The following is a 16,335-nucleotide window of genomic DNA, read 5'->3' as shown; positions in this document are numbered from 1 at the left end:
GGAGTAAATAATAATAATTGTTACGAAGATATGGAGAGCAGAGGTAAAAGAAGGTGCTGGTGTGAATGGTGGATATACGAAAATTGAAAGATTGATTTAAAACTTTAAAATTGGCAGTTTTATTTCTTTCCTTAACCTTCCCTTTTTATTTTTTACTTTCAGATGTTAAATTTTAACAAAAACAATTCACTTAGCGAACAACATTTTATTTTGCTAGTTGCTTTACGTCGCACCGACACAGATAGGTCTTATGGCGACGATGGGAGAGGGAGGGGCTAGGAGTGGGAAGGAAGCGGCCGTGGCATTAATTAAGTACAATCCCAGCATTTGCCTGGTGTGAAAATGGGAAACCATTGAAAACCATTTTCAGGCTTCCGATACTGGATACTGGCCGCACTTAAGCGACTGCAGCTATCGAGCTCGGTAAGCGAACAACAATATCTGAATAGTTTGCAAAGTAATTAACAATTATTTACATAAGTTAGCTCTTAAGCTTGAAAAACACTTTTAGACAGGTTTCAAATAATCAGGGAACAATTTTACGGGCTGAGCTTGAAGCTACCAATTACAAAGTTTACCTGAGCACAACTGCTCCTATAAATCACTAGTCAAGGAGACGGAGTAACTAAAATATCCTATCTTACAAGAGCACCTTTGCTCCACAGTCCGGCTCCATCCTGGCATTTGGTCACAGAGGTTCCGGGTTCGATCCCCGACAGGGTCGGGAATTTTAACCATCATTGGTTAATTTCGATGTCTCGAGGGCTAGGTGTATGTTTCGTCTTCATCATCATTTCATCCTCATCATGACGCGTAGGTCGCCTACGGACGTCAAATCAAAAGACCTGCACCTGGCGAGCCGAATATGTCCTCGGACACTCCCGGCACTAAAAGCCATACGCCATTTCATTTTACCTTTGCTCCACAAAATTTACAAACATTATACTATTCCAGCTTTCACAGGCACCATTCAACCTTTACATTCATACCATTAGATTAATGGGAAGATAATTTTTGCTCTATAATTTTACACATAGGAATCTGTTTTCGAAAATTCACACTTTCCAGGCTTATCAAAGGCACAACCTACATTTAAGAAAATTAACCAGCGTTCACTGTCTTATACGCTCAACAATCTGATATATTTAACGTGAAATGAATGAAACAGAGGTTAACAGGATAACAAGTACCTGCACTACATGGCCTTTGGTGAAAACAAAAGGTTTAAAGTTACTGGCCGAAAAACCAAAATGGTGAGGAAGCGAACTCTTGCGATCCTTAAAATTTACATTAAATGCATAAAACCCTATTTGGGCTTATGGCCCGACGTTACAGAGGCTAAGCCTATACTACTGAGGTGACTATATGGAGAAAAATGTTTAAGTTACAGAAATTAAAAGATAGAAAAGGTTGCAAAATCATAATCACCTCAAAATCAAGTTGAGAGGGAATACGAGAGGGTCACTGATTTCGGTAAAGTTCTTTCGGCTTATTTGATTTTTACTTTTAGAGTTTGAAATTTACATTTTTGAAAATGAAGTTACATTACTAAAGATTTCAAATCTTCTCTCCGAGTTACCTTTGAAAGACTATCCGATTTAAAACTGGATTCGCCATTACCTTGAGCTGGTGGACCTCCCGAAGATAGATGAGGCGCTTCCGCCTCCCTTACGAACATACACTAGAGGTAGACTGGAGCGATCACAAAGACAACCTGGTCCGAAAAGTGCCAGCTTTTATAGCCGAGGAGAAAGTTCCAGAAAACTCTGGGCTAAGGCCCGACACACCCCCAACTCTCATTGGATAATCAAATAAATACCAGAAGGATTTGATTGGCCAAAAAGTAAATGTACAATTTTTTCATTGGCCAACATCTTAAGTTGGCGGGAAGAGATATAAGTGTTGTAAACTTCAGCACACCGAAAACAAAGTATAAACAATCCAGTTTAGGAAACCTTAACATACAAAATTACTCTAGAATTTTAATAGTTCATCTTCACACCAGAGGGCACAACATAAGTTTATGGTAGCGACATCTGTTGAGAAATGTTCAAACTTCTCTTAATAGTCATTTCAAACTTTGTTTACAGAGGGCCTTATCCAAGGCGCTTAATTTAAATGTACAGGGCGGGTGTACCTCCGGTACAGTTATAATGGCGTTTGGCCTCCGAAGAGGCCTGGTGCAGATCTCTCGAAATGACGCCGTATAGGCGACCTGCGCGCCTATGAAGATGTGGCCCTACCTATGATGAATTCTAGTAATGAAGACGGCACATACTCCCAGTCCCTGGGTCATCGGAATTAACCAATGAAGGTTAGAATCCCTGACCCGGTCGGCAATCGAACCCGGGACCCTCTGGACCAAAGGCCAGGACGCTAACCTTTTAGCCGTGGAACCGAACCATTCATTAGGAGTGATAAAGGATAAGTAAGCGGCAAAGTTATATATCTCCTGGTGGAGAGTGGCTTATCAGAGGTTATGTTTAAATATTTGGGACAGGTATCGTGTTTCAAAATAACTGTCTATCAAGGAACCGGACTGTTGCTTGACAGAAATGTTAGTCTTCTTAAAGACGGAGGTCGATGGTGAAGGACGACTTAAGCCAAGGCAAGGTTTTTTCAAGGTAATGAGAGGGTAGATCGAGTTAAGCAAGACAGTAAAAGCAAGCTTAAGAAGAGGGAAGTACCTTCAGCGGCTGCTTTAATCTCAGTAGAATATGTTGCGATTAGTAAGGGAAACGAGAACAACAGAAAAACAGCGTACGTATTTTGTAGCAGAAGCACACAACTAGCTTCAGATTTCGAATAATGTTTACTTACTTCATAAAGATAGGACTGACCAGGAGTGGGGGGTTCAAATGTGGTAGGTAGGGTTGAGGCTCTGGTCATGGGAGATTACATTGTTAGACATGTGGGGAAATTGTGTGGTGGAAAAGAGAACCAGGGTAGAGTGTTATCCAGAAATTAGGTTAAGGCAGATGTTGAGGAAAGTAGAAGAGAAGGAGGATGGAAAAGAGAATGTGATATTGTTTCTTGTTGGTACTAACAACGTAAGACAAACAGGTATAAGTACCAACATAGTTGGGCATGTAAGGGATCTGGTAAATGCAGCACGGGTGAAGTTTAAGGAAGCGGATATTGTTATCAGTGGAATACTGTCTATGAGGGATACTGACTGGGATTTAAATGAGACTATGGAGTGGGTATGTGAGAAACATGGAGTGAGATTTCTAGATCCTAATGGGTGGGCTGGAGATATGGATCTGCGCTTAGATGGCCTTATCTTAAACCGCAGTGGTGCATATAAGTTAGGAAATTTGTTTAGAAGGGTTATAGGGAGGTACATTGAGGGAAAACGGAGATAAGGGAACAGGGACCTGGAAGTCAAGCGGGGATGACATAAAAAATGTTAGTACTGAACTGTAGAAGTATTGTAAAGAAAGGAATAGAATTAAGTAATTTAATAGATATCTACTTACCAGATATTGTAATAGGAGTTGAATCATGGCTGAGAAATGATATAATGGATGCAGAAATGTTCTCACGGAACTGGAGTGTGTATCGTAGAGTTAGGATGGGAATGGTAGGACGGGCAGTATTCGTTCTGGTGAAAGAAGAATTTGTAAGCTACGAAAAAGTTAAAGATGACAAACATGTTATTCTAGGTGTAAGGCTCATCTCTAAAGTTAATAGGCAACTTGATAACTTTGGAGTGTACAGACCGACGCTGATTCAGAATTATTTGATAAGATAATCAACTATGTGGGAAACGATAAGGAAAGGAACATGATTGTAGCGGGTGATTTCAATTTACCAAATGTAAATTGGGAAGGTAATGCGAACGACAGGAAGCATAACAAACAAATGGCAAATAAGCTAAAATGGGAAAGGCATCTGATTCAGAAAATGATGGAACCAACTAGAGGGAAGAATATTCTGGATGTGTGCTGGTAAAACCAGATGAGCTCTATAGAGAAACCGAAGTAATAGATGGTATTACTGATCACGATTTTTTTGTGGTAGTTAAAAATAAATGTGAAAGAAAAGTATTAAAATTAGGACTATTGGCAGTACAATATGGCTGATAAAACATGCATGAGGGAGTATTTAAAGTAACTATGATCGGTAGAAAACGGTAAATAAAAATGTAAACAGACTCTGGGATGGGTTTAAAGCAGTTGTTGAGGAGTGTGAAAATAGATTTGTACTTTAAAAGGTAGTATGGAATAGTAACGACCCACCTTATTATAATAGAGAGATAAAGAAATTAAGAAGAAAGAGAGTTTATTTTTTGCTATTTGCTTTACGTCGCACCGACACAGATAGGTCTTATGGCGACGATGAAATAGGAAAGATCTTGAAATTTGAGGGAAGCGGTCGTGGCCTTAATTAAGGTACAGCCCCGGCATTTAACTGGTGTGAAAATGGGAAACCACGGAAAAACATCTTCAGGGCTGCCGATAGTGGGGCTCGAATCCACTATCTACCGATTACCGGATACTGGCCGACTGCAACTATCGAGCCCGGTGAAAGAGTGTTAGAAATGGCTGTGGAAGTAAGGAGTAATTGAAAGAACTTACTACGAAATTGAATCTAGCAAAGAACTCGGCGAAGCATAACATAATGGCATGCATAATTGGCGGTCATACAAATTTTAGTGAAAAACATGGAAGAGTATGTATAGATTCATTTAGGCAGAAACAGGTCCCAAGAAGGACATTCCAGGAATCATTAATGAACAAGGAAGTGTATATGCGAGGATCTTCAAAAGGCAGAAGTACTCAGTCAGCAGTATGTAAAGATTGTTGGTTACGAGGATAATGTTCAGATAGAGGAGGTGACTAATACTAAGGAAGTATTAAAATGTACCTGTGACAACAATGACATTTACAGTAAGATACAAAATTTGAAAACTAGGAAAGCAGCTGGAATTGATAAGGTTTCTGGGGATATACTAAAGACTATGTGTTGGGATATAGTACCATATCTGAAGTACTTATTTCATTATTGTTTCCATGAATGGAGATTTGCTATAGTAGCCCCCTGTGTATAAAGGAAAGGGTGATAGACATAAAGCTGAAAATTACAGGCCAGTCAGTTTGACTGGTTTGATAGACGATAGTTTGGGTTTAGGAAAAGTTATTCCACTGAAGCTCGGCTGTAGGGTTCCATTAAGATATAGCAGATATCCTGAATTCAGGAGGTCAAATAGACTGTATCGTGAGTGACCTATCTAAGGCGTTTGATAGGGATGTACAAAAGGTTGAAGATCTTTCCTAGGTTGAATTGTATGTCTTTTATATTCCACATTAATTTGAACTTTAGCATTAGGATCAACCTAGGTGTTAATGTAAGGAAAGATCTTCAGTAGGGTAATCACACAAATATGATTGTAAACAAAGGGTACAGATCTCTGCATTTAACTGGTGTGAAAATGGGAAACCACGGAAAAACATCTTCAGGGCTGCCGATAGTGGGGCTCGAATCCACTATCTACCGATTACCGGATACTGGCCGACTGCGTTTAGGGGTTGTTGTAAGGATATAAATTAGAGGGCATATAAGTATTTGGTAAGACCCCAACTAGAGTATGGTTCCCGTGTATGGGACCCTCACCAGTGTTACTTGATTCAAGAACAGGAAAAATCGAAGGAAATGCAGCTCGATTTGTTCTGTGTGATTTCCAACAAAAGAGTAGCGTTACAAAAATGTTGCAAAGTTTGGGCTGGGAAGACTTGGGAGGAAGGAGACGAGCTGCTCTCTAAGTGGTATGTTCGGAGCTGTCAGTGGAGAGATGGCGTGGAATGATATCAACAGATGAATAAGTTAAAGTTGTGTGTTTAAAAGTAGGAAAGATCACAATATGAAGGTAAAGTTTGTATTCAAGAGGACAAATTGGGGCAAATATTCGTTTATAGGAAGGGGAGTTAGGGATTGAAATAACTTACCGAGGGAGATGTTCAATAAATTTCCAATTTCTTTGCAATCATTTAAGAAAAGGCTAGGAAAACAACAGATAGGGAATCTGCCACCAGGGCGACTGCCCTAAATGCAGATTAGTTTTGATTGATTGATTGATTGATTGATTGATTGATTGATTGATTGATTGATTGATTGATTGATTGATTGATTGATTGATTGATTGATTGATTGATTGATTGATTGATTGATTGATTGATTGATTGATTGATTGATTGATTGATTGATTGATTGATTGATTGATTGATTGATTGATTGATTGATTGATTGATTGATTGATTGATTGATTGATTGATACGTACCTGTTCCTAAGGGTGCAACGTAGAGCTTCGATGAAGCTTGGTCATTGGTCGAAGCGAGGATTCATCGATTTAAACTCTACCAGCAAACTTCCTGTCGTCTCACCTCCTCTACCTTCGCTGTCTTCTTCAATACCTTTCCCCTTATGCCTCTTCTACACATTCCCAAGATATACCGTCTTGCCTTTTTACCGCCATCTGAATCTTACACAGCGTGTGTCTGATTCAGGACATACCTTTATCTGCACGTCTAAGGCCTTTTAACATGAAGTCTTTCACAATCAATCAATCATCACTTAATTGCATATAGGGCAGTCACTCATATGACAGATTCCCTATCTCTTGTTTACCTACAATTTTCTTAAGGTATTCATGTACGTTTGAAATCACGTACTTTGACGGAATTCTCGCTTTTATCTTTTTGTTTCCTGATGAAAGCTTAATTATTCTACTTCAAGAAAATGTGTGGTTTTTACATTTTTGTGCATAGATATGTTCTGAAAATTAATTTAGAAGAATCGATGCACTCGTGTCTCGATCTGAGGTGGGCGTGGCACCGCTGCACGGAGAATTTCATGGTTCCTTTCGGTGTTATAAATTCAAGTTTAGCGCTCGTTATTGCAGGATAGCTACCCACAAATGGCTCCAGGTGCGTATTTTTTGTATGAATCTGTAATGCTCTTTGGTAAAGGCAGCTTCCATGGTTTCCTTAACCGCGTGTTTTGAAAGAAAATATTGTCACGTTGCCGGTTTACCTGTGTGCATTTGGGTGTAAATTAATCGTCGTTGGTTCTAAATATCGAAACGTGAGAAAGAAACAACGTAGTTTTCATGGTAACCCGTATTCAAAACGATTATAACTCTATGAGAGTAGCTACATCGATAAATTGGAGCTCTGCGAGATCGATCCTGTCTTTGAATTGTTTTGGTTGTGCATAGTTCAGTTCAATAGTTATCGGAGTACAGGAGAATTAAGTTCTGTATACCAATATCAAAAAAACTCTGTTTCTTTCATCAAATTTTTTGACATCAAGTTACAAGAAGTTGGCGACGAGGATGAATCTTGATGCATATATCAGACGGACAAAACAAGGAATCAGAAGTTAAAGAAATTTCTCGACACATCGACCCAACCTAAAAATGTAAGACGTGCTGTCACTGTAATTGCAAGCACTCACGGATATAATCGACAACGCACCTTCCGTTTCAACATGAATAAACGTAACATCAAGACCACTAAATCAATTAATGGGTAACTTCGCAGTTATTATTGTTTTGTTCTCTCGATAAAGTCAACATAGGTTATATTCAATATGGATATTTCGCAGTTCACAAAGTTTATGCATGTTCAGCAAGGGCTTTTTGAACAGTTATTAAAACTATAGTCCAAAGATAATCAAAATGATTCAGCACAGAACGTACCAGTGGTTAATACGATTCTTTGACCAAATTGTCATAATCAATCCACAACGACTGATTTTCAACGCTTTCACACTCTAGTCAATATTCAAGGCAAATCTGTTATGTTCGAAATAGATTCAGGCTCTGGATACATGTTTTTGCCTCGGAATATGTTTGCTGAACTCAAACTCTACGTTCCTTTAAAGCCAGTGGACGTAAGTTTCAGGTCTTATACAAAAGATATTTTCGCTCCTAATGCTAAAGTTCAAATTAATGTGGAATATAAAAGACATACAATTCAAAACGACATTTACATTGTACCAGAAGATTACGCAGTTTTGTTGGGAAGAAGTTCGATACGGCGACTGAAAATAGACTCGAGAGAAATGGATCAAACGTCCTTAACAATAGCTCCAGGGATTTACAGCGCTGTAGAAGTAGACGAAATTATTATGAAATTCCAAGATATTTTAAGAGAAGATTGGTTGTGTTCCCCACTTCAAGGTATCTCTTAAACTGAGAGAAAAGGCGAAACCAATTTTCGACAGAGAAATGGAAATACCATACTACATTACGATCTAGTCGAAAAGGAATTGAACTCATTGGAAAAAGCTGGTATCATTACAAAAATCGAAACCAGCGATTGGGATCTCCTCTTGTGATATTACCGAAAACTGATGGAGGAGTTCGACTGTGCGTATACTGTAAATTTGGGGTAAATTACCGAATTATTGATGCTCATTATCCAATGCGGAAAATTAGTGACATTCTCAACAGCCTACACGATTCGCGCTTCTTCTGCTGTTTGGACATTTTAAAAACTTATTTACATGTACCAGTAGACGAACAATCCCGTGAAGTTCAATCTATTTAAATTCGAACGAACCGCCTATTTTCGGCACGAAGACAGCACCTGCCTAGTTCAACAGAATTGTTGATCACATCCTACGAGACGTTCTCAATACACAGAAGTATTTTGATGACATCATAATACACGGAGCGACAAAGAAGAATGCAAAGCGAACCCCATTGCCTCACTCGAACAACTGTGGAAGTAAGACCTACATCTCAGTCGTCGGAAATAGGCATTTTCAAACAACGCATCGAATTTTTAGGGCACATTATTGAATTTAATAAAATTTCCAAGTCACCACAGAAGATTAAAGCTATTACTGAAATGAGAAGACCAAGGACATTTGGGAAAGAAAATACATTTTTGGGACTAGTGACATATTATGAACGGTTCATTCCAAACATTTAACCATTACAGTGCCACTATGCCATTTGTTGAAGGAGAACATTCGTTTCCAATGGAAAAGTGACTGCGAAGCTGATTTCATTCAATTAGAACATGAGATCGCAAGTGGTAGATTACTAACGTGATCCAATTCTAAATTGGCATGCGATGCAAGTCCTACCGGCATTGATGCTATCCTGTCACGTATGATCGATGCCCAGGAATATCCAATCGCTTTTTCTTCTCGAAAATTAACGCTCCCTAAACAGAATTATTCACAGCTCAACCGCGAGCTGGGTTCGGAGATGATCATTTTTATCAATATCTATTTGGCAGACAATGTATCCTTGTAACACACAGTCAACCATTATCCAGAAATTTTCATTAAAATGCGGAACTACCACGGATGACTTCAGCCAGATTACAGCACTATGCAGCATCACAAGGTGATCTACCAAAAGGGCACTGAAATTTCAAATGTCGACTGCTTATCAAGGGCGTCAGTAGAAACCGAAACGGTGAAAACAAAGAAAAATTCCTAAGTACTGAACAAAGTTATTCATCACAATCGTAGATCAGACCTAGAGGTGATAACACTGTTTCAGATCACCGTGACTTAGCTGGTGATAATTTTGACATAATTATTGACACAGATTGCCTCCAGAATTCAAAGTTTTTCCATGAAGGTCAAGAACTTCGAAAATCAAAGAATTGGATGGTTTGTAGTTCTTTGTTTAGTACCTATGTGAATTGTGTGGTTATGAAAACAAGATGTTTTGCTCTTCGAAAAGGCAGGAACGCATTCCGTATCAGAATTATTTTGAAATTTCTTTGCGCTGCAACTGAAATTCCATAAAAGATATGACAAATGCTATATGAGCAACATTGTATAATTTGGCTGCCAATAACGACAGGCGTTCTCATCACAGGTGTCCTATAGGGACAGAGAGTAGGAGTTCATACCAATGGGACAAGGCTAGCAATCAAATTGACAGTCATAACCATAAAGCAGGAATACCACTAGACTTGGAATGAAGCCTGTGTACGAAAGGCTCTGCGATCCACAAATGTTATGAAATTGTCTTCACGGTTTGACTCAGTATACCAAATAGTCATTCAGTGCTACAGTATGGAAGAGGTGTAGAAAAGATACACATGTGGGTCTGTCCAGTCTCAAACCGAGTGTAATGGATCCTATTTTACATTTTAATTATGGAAACAAGGTTGAAATAGAGGTTTTAAGAAGAACGAAAATTGAGTCTGGCACGAACTCAGCACCAGGAGTGTCGCAAGCTGATGAAAAGCGTGTACGCAGAAGTCAGCCTCAGAGCTCCGCTGAATAATGATAGCCAAGGAGGTATCTCAGGGGCAGAGGAAAGCTAGAAGAGGACAAGAAACTTCAAGATGAAGGTTCCACCTACGCATCGGGAGCATTCAAATACTTTCAGGCAGGAAAAAAGAGATCTAAACATAACGCAAAACTTTACTCAAAAAAAAGAATTGTGTTTCTATTTCAGGTTCAAACAACAATAAGTCAAGTTGCAATTCGGCTACCTATCTCGAAGAGGTCTCAAACTAAAGAACATTAACTTGTGAATGTCATGTACTAAAACTGAGTACGAAGAAATGACATTTTAAAATTTTGTATTTTCGAAAGAATGTGTTATAATTCTTGGTGTAATGGTGATAACTAATACATTTAATGTGGGATATGAAAAACATTAATGATAATAGTTCGGTGAAGGAAACATTAAAATAAATGCATTTTTGTAGTTGCTAGGTGATATAAAAAGTGCCACTTCCTAAATAAAAATAATTTGGACACCTCTTGAATTGTAAATTTAGCAATCGGATGCCATAACTATCTTAGATTACCTTAGAGTTAATTACTAAAAAATTTCAAAATTTTGGTGAAACTATGAATTTTTAAAATGTATATGAATGCCTTAAAAATGGCATAGAAATTGGAAATTTATTGATCACCTCCATTGGTAAATTATTTCAATCAGTAACTCCTCTTCCTATAACCCAATAAACGAATTTGTCCTCTTGAATTCCAACTTTATCTTCATATCGTGATCCTCCCTCCTTTTAAAAACACCACTCAAATGTATTCGTCTACTAATGTCATTCCACGCAATCTCTCTACTAACAGCTCGTAACATACCACTTAGTCGAGCAGCTCGTTTCCTATCTCCCAAGTCACCCAATTGCAAACTTTGCAACATTTTCGTGAAGCTATTCTTTTGTCGGAAATCACCCAGAACAAACCGAGCTACCTTTCTTTTGATTTTTTCCAGTTCTCGAATCAAGTATTCCAGGTGAGGGTCCCATACACAGGAACCACACTCTAGTTTGGGTCTTACCAGACACTTATATATCTACTCCTTTACATCCTTACTACATTTACATCCTTACTACAACTCCTACATACCCTCATTACCATGTGCAGAGATCTGTATACGCCGTTTACAAACCCGTTTATGTGATTACCCCTATGAAGATCTTTGCTTATATTAACACCGAGGTACTTATAGTGATCCCCTTAAGGAACATTCACCCCATTAACGCAGTAATTAAAACTGAGGAGCTTTTAACCCCGCTTATCCTCATACCATGGCCTGCTGTCCATCTCAGAACATTGTCGAGGTATTTTTGCATATACTCACGATCCTATAACTTATTCATTACTCTATACAGTATAACATCATCCGCAAGAATCCTTATCGCTGATTCCAGTTCTTTACTCATATCATTTATAAATATATAAGAAATAAGGAATTCCCATCTTAATAATAACAGAATCAGATAATGCTTCACCTACATTAATTCTCTGAGTTCTAATTTCTAGAAATATAGCCACCGATTCAATTACTCCTTTGTTTAGTCCAATTGCACTCACTTTGGCCTGTGATCTACCCTATCAATTGCCTTAGATAAGTCAATCGCGATACAGAACATTTTACTCCTGAGTCTAAGATATTTGCTATATCGTGCTGGAATCCTACAAGTTGAACTTCAGTGGAATAACATTTCCTAAAACCGAACTGCCTTCTATCGAACCAGTTTTCAATTTTGCAAACCTGTCTAATATAATCAGAAATAATGCTTTCCTAAAGCTTACATGCAACACATGTTAAACTGACAGGCCTGTAATTGTCAGCTTTATGTTTATCTATTTTACCTTTATAGAAAGGGGCTAATATAGCAATTCTCCATTCGTTTGGTATAGCTCTTTCACACAAATAGTAATTAAACAATTACTTCAGATATGCTACTATATGCCAGCCCATTGTATTTACTATATCCCCAGAAATCTTAGCAATTCCAGCCGCTTTTCTAGTTTTCAACTTGTGTATCATATTGTAAATATGTTTGTTATCGTAACTAAATTTCAATATTTCGCTAGTATTTGTTACCTCCTATATCTGGACATTATCCTTGTAATCAACAATCTTTACATACTACTGCCTGAATACTTCTGCCTTCTCTAGATCCTCACATATAATCTCCCTTTCTCATTAATGATTGCTGGGATGTCCTTCTTGGAACCTGTTTCCGCCTTAAAGTACCTATAAAACCTTCCATTTTTCATTAAAATTTGTATGAATGTCAATTTTATCTTGCAATTATGTTATCCTTAGCTGAATTCGTCGTTATATTTAATTTTCTAGTAAGTTCCTTCAATTCTCCGTACCTCCACGCTATTTCTAATTCTATTTATTTCCAAACTGCACCTTCTTAGTCTCTTTATTTCACTGTTATTATATGGTGGGTATTTACCATCCCTTACCACATTTAAAGTTACATACCTTTTTTCACACTCCTCAACAACTGGTTTAAACCCATCCCACACTCTGTTTACATTTTTATTTACTCTCTTACACCGATCACAATTACTTTTTAAACTCCCTCATGCCTGTCGTATCAGCCGTATGGTCTTTCCTAATAGGCCTACTTTTACGGCCTTACTTTCTACCGCATTTATTTTTAACTACGACAAAAATAGCTTCGTAATCCGTATTACCATCTATTACTTCAGTTTCTCTATAGAGCCCATCTGGTTTTACCAGCACCACGTCCAGAATATCCTTCCCTCTAGTTGGTTCCATCACTTTCTGATTCAGCTGTCCTTCCCAGATTAACTTATTTGGCATTTGTTTGTCATGCTTCCAGTTGTTCGCATTACCTTCCCTACTGGCACTTGATAAAATGAGATCCCTCGCTACAGCCTCGTTCCTTTCCGTATTGTTTCCCACATAGCTGATTATCTTATTAAATAATTCCGAATCAACGTCTGTCCCACACTTTCCAGTTCTGTACACTCCAAAAACATCAAGTTTCCTATTATCTGTAGAGATGAGGCTTACACCTAGAATTTCACGTTTGTCACCTTTAACTTCGTGCAGCTTAAAAATTCTTCTTTCACCAGAATGAATACTCCCCTTCCTACTACTTTTATTCTGTCTCTATGATAAACAGTCGAGTTCCGTGAGAAAATTTCTGCATCCATTATAAGTTACCTCTTCTCAGCCATGATTCAACTCCTATTACAATATCTGGTAAGTATATAACTGTTGTTACTACATTATATTCCTTTCTTGACAATACTTCTACAGTTCAACACTAACATTTTTATGTCATCCGTTCTTGACTTCCAGATCTCTGTGCCCTATTCACCGTTCCCTAGTCCAACCTTATTTCCCTGAATGTACCTCCCTACAACCCTTTTAAACAACTCTTCATTTGATATAACATTCAGCAAGACCATACTGAAAATTCTCCTCAATTGCAAGTAATGGAGACCTGAGATTTCGTGATAATTGTTTTATTAAATAACTCTCGTCTGAGAAATCAGCACCGAGCAAAGTATATTATTTATAGGAGTATTAGTATGTCTTAAACATTATACAAAACAAAGCCAAATGTAATATATTTAACGACTTACGAGAAGAATGCCTAATTAGATGTTACTCTTACCTGAAATGTCTTTAGTCTAAGCCAGATATACCAACAACACCTTCCTCATATAAAATGCTTTTCATACCATTTTTTCACAACATTCGTTTCCTTGATACTCTGTCATACACCTTCTATGTATTAAGAAAACATTAATATAACCAACTTTTCCTCTCATACAGTAATGGACACGTACCATGATACTGACCCTGACATTTTTTCGCGGTTTAAAACTATTTTGTTTTACACCCATCCTCCATACTCTCTTTTTCTTATTGCCTGTGAGTACTTTATGTAGGATACAAGGGATGACCAAACAACGACTGCGGACGGTATTTGTTTCCCTTGCATGGATAGTAGAATTTTTCAAAGCATCCCCTCCGCCGTGAATTGACTGTTCACAATGGTTATTTCATTGCTCATACGCACATTCAAGTCCATTTTTATATACGCCCGAAATATCTTCCTTTTATATATTCACTTCTTGCGGGCTGTTGAATTGATGACCTCGTAACATGGATTTCATTACTGGAAATAGAAAAATTCTCACCCATGGAAATATTTCAACTGTTAGGGGCTTGTGCCACATAACTTACGTTGAATTTAATTTAATATTTCGTAACCGAAAGATATCTTCCATCGCTAAGTAGTAATCATTCCTTCGTCATGTATCCATGAAAAAACGTCAATAATCTTCAGCACTGTATTTCAGTACTTTCCTCTAATTATAGTGTACAAAGGAGAAGTGTTCTAGTGAGTTATTCCCTTAAAATCAAAGAGGACTTCACCGTAATTAGTTACATGCAAATACACGAGTACAGACAGCATACTGCCACGGGTATTTGGACTAGACTTCACACAGTATATTGGAATGCACACGAGATTCTTGATTACCGTACTCGGTTTTTTATTGCTTTCCTCCTGATTATAATATCATGCCATGAATAATCAACGTTGAGAATGTATTATACTTTAGGATATGTCTCCTTAAAGATAACGTTGAATAGACTAGACTTGCCTGAACTATTAAATATATTACCGGTAACTAAAATATGTTATTTCCTTTTCCAGCATGGTGGACAAGATCACTCCACATATCATCAAGCGAGGGAATCCAATTGCTTGCTGATGTTCATGAACTCCATAAGAAATGACGTGGATATCTGTTGCATATTCAGCGGTCACATTTTTCTTTCAGTATTACATATGATACATTACAAAACAAAAAAGAATGATAAAATAGAAACTGTTGTTTTATTATCACCTTAACTCAAATTTCTTTCGCAGTTTAGGTCAATCATTTATATGGCTGCCTTTGTTTTATTCTGCAAAAAAGTGGTAGGCACTAATTGGATACAGATGAATGGAAGTACGAGGGCGAGTCAATAAATAAGTCGCAAAACTGAATTGAGGCAAACATAATCAAAGTAACTTTCTGACATTTATTTCACCTTTCCACATATAAACCCTGTACATTCAGGCACTTATCCCATCTCTCTACAAGTCCTTGAAAGCCAGCAGCAAAGAAGTCCTTTGGTTGCTGTCGCAGCCAACGTGTATGACTTTCCGCGTGTCCCAAAACACGGTGAGCAAAACCTTGCGGGCCGATGGAATTGTCTTGAATTTCTTTCTTGTTGGGAGGCAGTATGTTTCCATTTCATAGACGATCGTCCATGGTTAAACTTCTGGATCCAATTGAACACAGCTTTCCGTGAGAAACAGTTTTCACCATAGCCGGGATGCATTTGGCGATGCACTTCTTCTATGGACAGTCTTTTGGCCCACAAAAAGCGCACAACTGCACGCTGTTCTTCTCGTGTACAGTCATGTTACACATTTGCCATCGTGCACTAACAGCCTCTGACTGACTGAGTGCCTGAGAGATGTCGTACGACAAGCATACATATGCTTCCATCTGCTGGAAAATCTTGCGCGCGTAATTTCAAGTGGTATAAAGCACACACATGTTGCGACTTATTTATTGACTCACCCTCGTATTAATATAGGTGTTAATGTTCTAAGTGCCTGATCCTTGACATGAAATTTTTATATTCTTGCATCCATTAGAGCACACAGTACGTTCCTTATCCGGGTTGGTTTGTGTCGTTGTTCTGTGTACACTGTGTACTGGTTACTGATGTTGCGAATATGTTGTCTCGATCCAATGTAATCTTGACGACCTTGTTGATTTCTCTGCGTCTCGTTATATACATATTTCATCCTCAGGCCCACACGAGCCAAGAGAACGTCGGTGGAACGTATGGAATGTGGGTATTGAACGGCGTTCAGATGATTATTTACCATACTATGTTCAGTAATTGGAGGGTTTCTATGTACTGTAATTTATGAATTATAGATATTCGATACAAGCTAATTGTATAACTTTCCTTTAAATTCAGGTTATTTGGATGTTTCGTTATTTCTACGACTAACATGAGAAGAGGAAAACGAGAGATCAGT

General features: G+C 38.1%; 1 protein-coding gene across 1 annotated transcript in view; it reads left to right on the top strand.

Annotated features, from left to right (window-relative positions):
* su(r) (dihydropyrimidine dehydrogenase su(r)) overlaps window positions 1-15,121 on the top strand; it is a 280,719-nt gene extending 265,598 nt beyond the window's left edge. Inside the window, exon 19 of the mRNA XM_067141269.2 lies at window positions 14,947-15,121. Within this exon, the coding sequence (XP_066997370.2) occupies window positions 14,947-15,004 (58 nt within the window). The 3' untranslated portion in view covers window positions 15,005-15,121. The remainder of the gene's footprint in view (window positions 1-14,946) is intronic.
* The last annotated feature ends 1,214 nt before the right edge of the window (window positions 15,122-16,335 follow it).

Source organism: Anabrus simplex, chromosome 2, assembly GCF_040414725.1.
Source record: "Anabrus simplex isolate iqAnaSimp1 chromosome 2, ASM4041472v1, whole genome shotgun sequence".
Lineage (NCBI taxonomy): Eukaryota > Metazoa > Arthropoda > Insecta > Orthoptera > Tettigoniidae > Anabrus > Anabrus simplex.
Note: the sequence above shows the minus strand (reverse complement) of the source record. Positions and strands in the feature narration are given on the sequence as shown.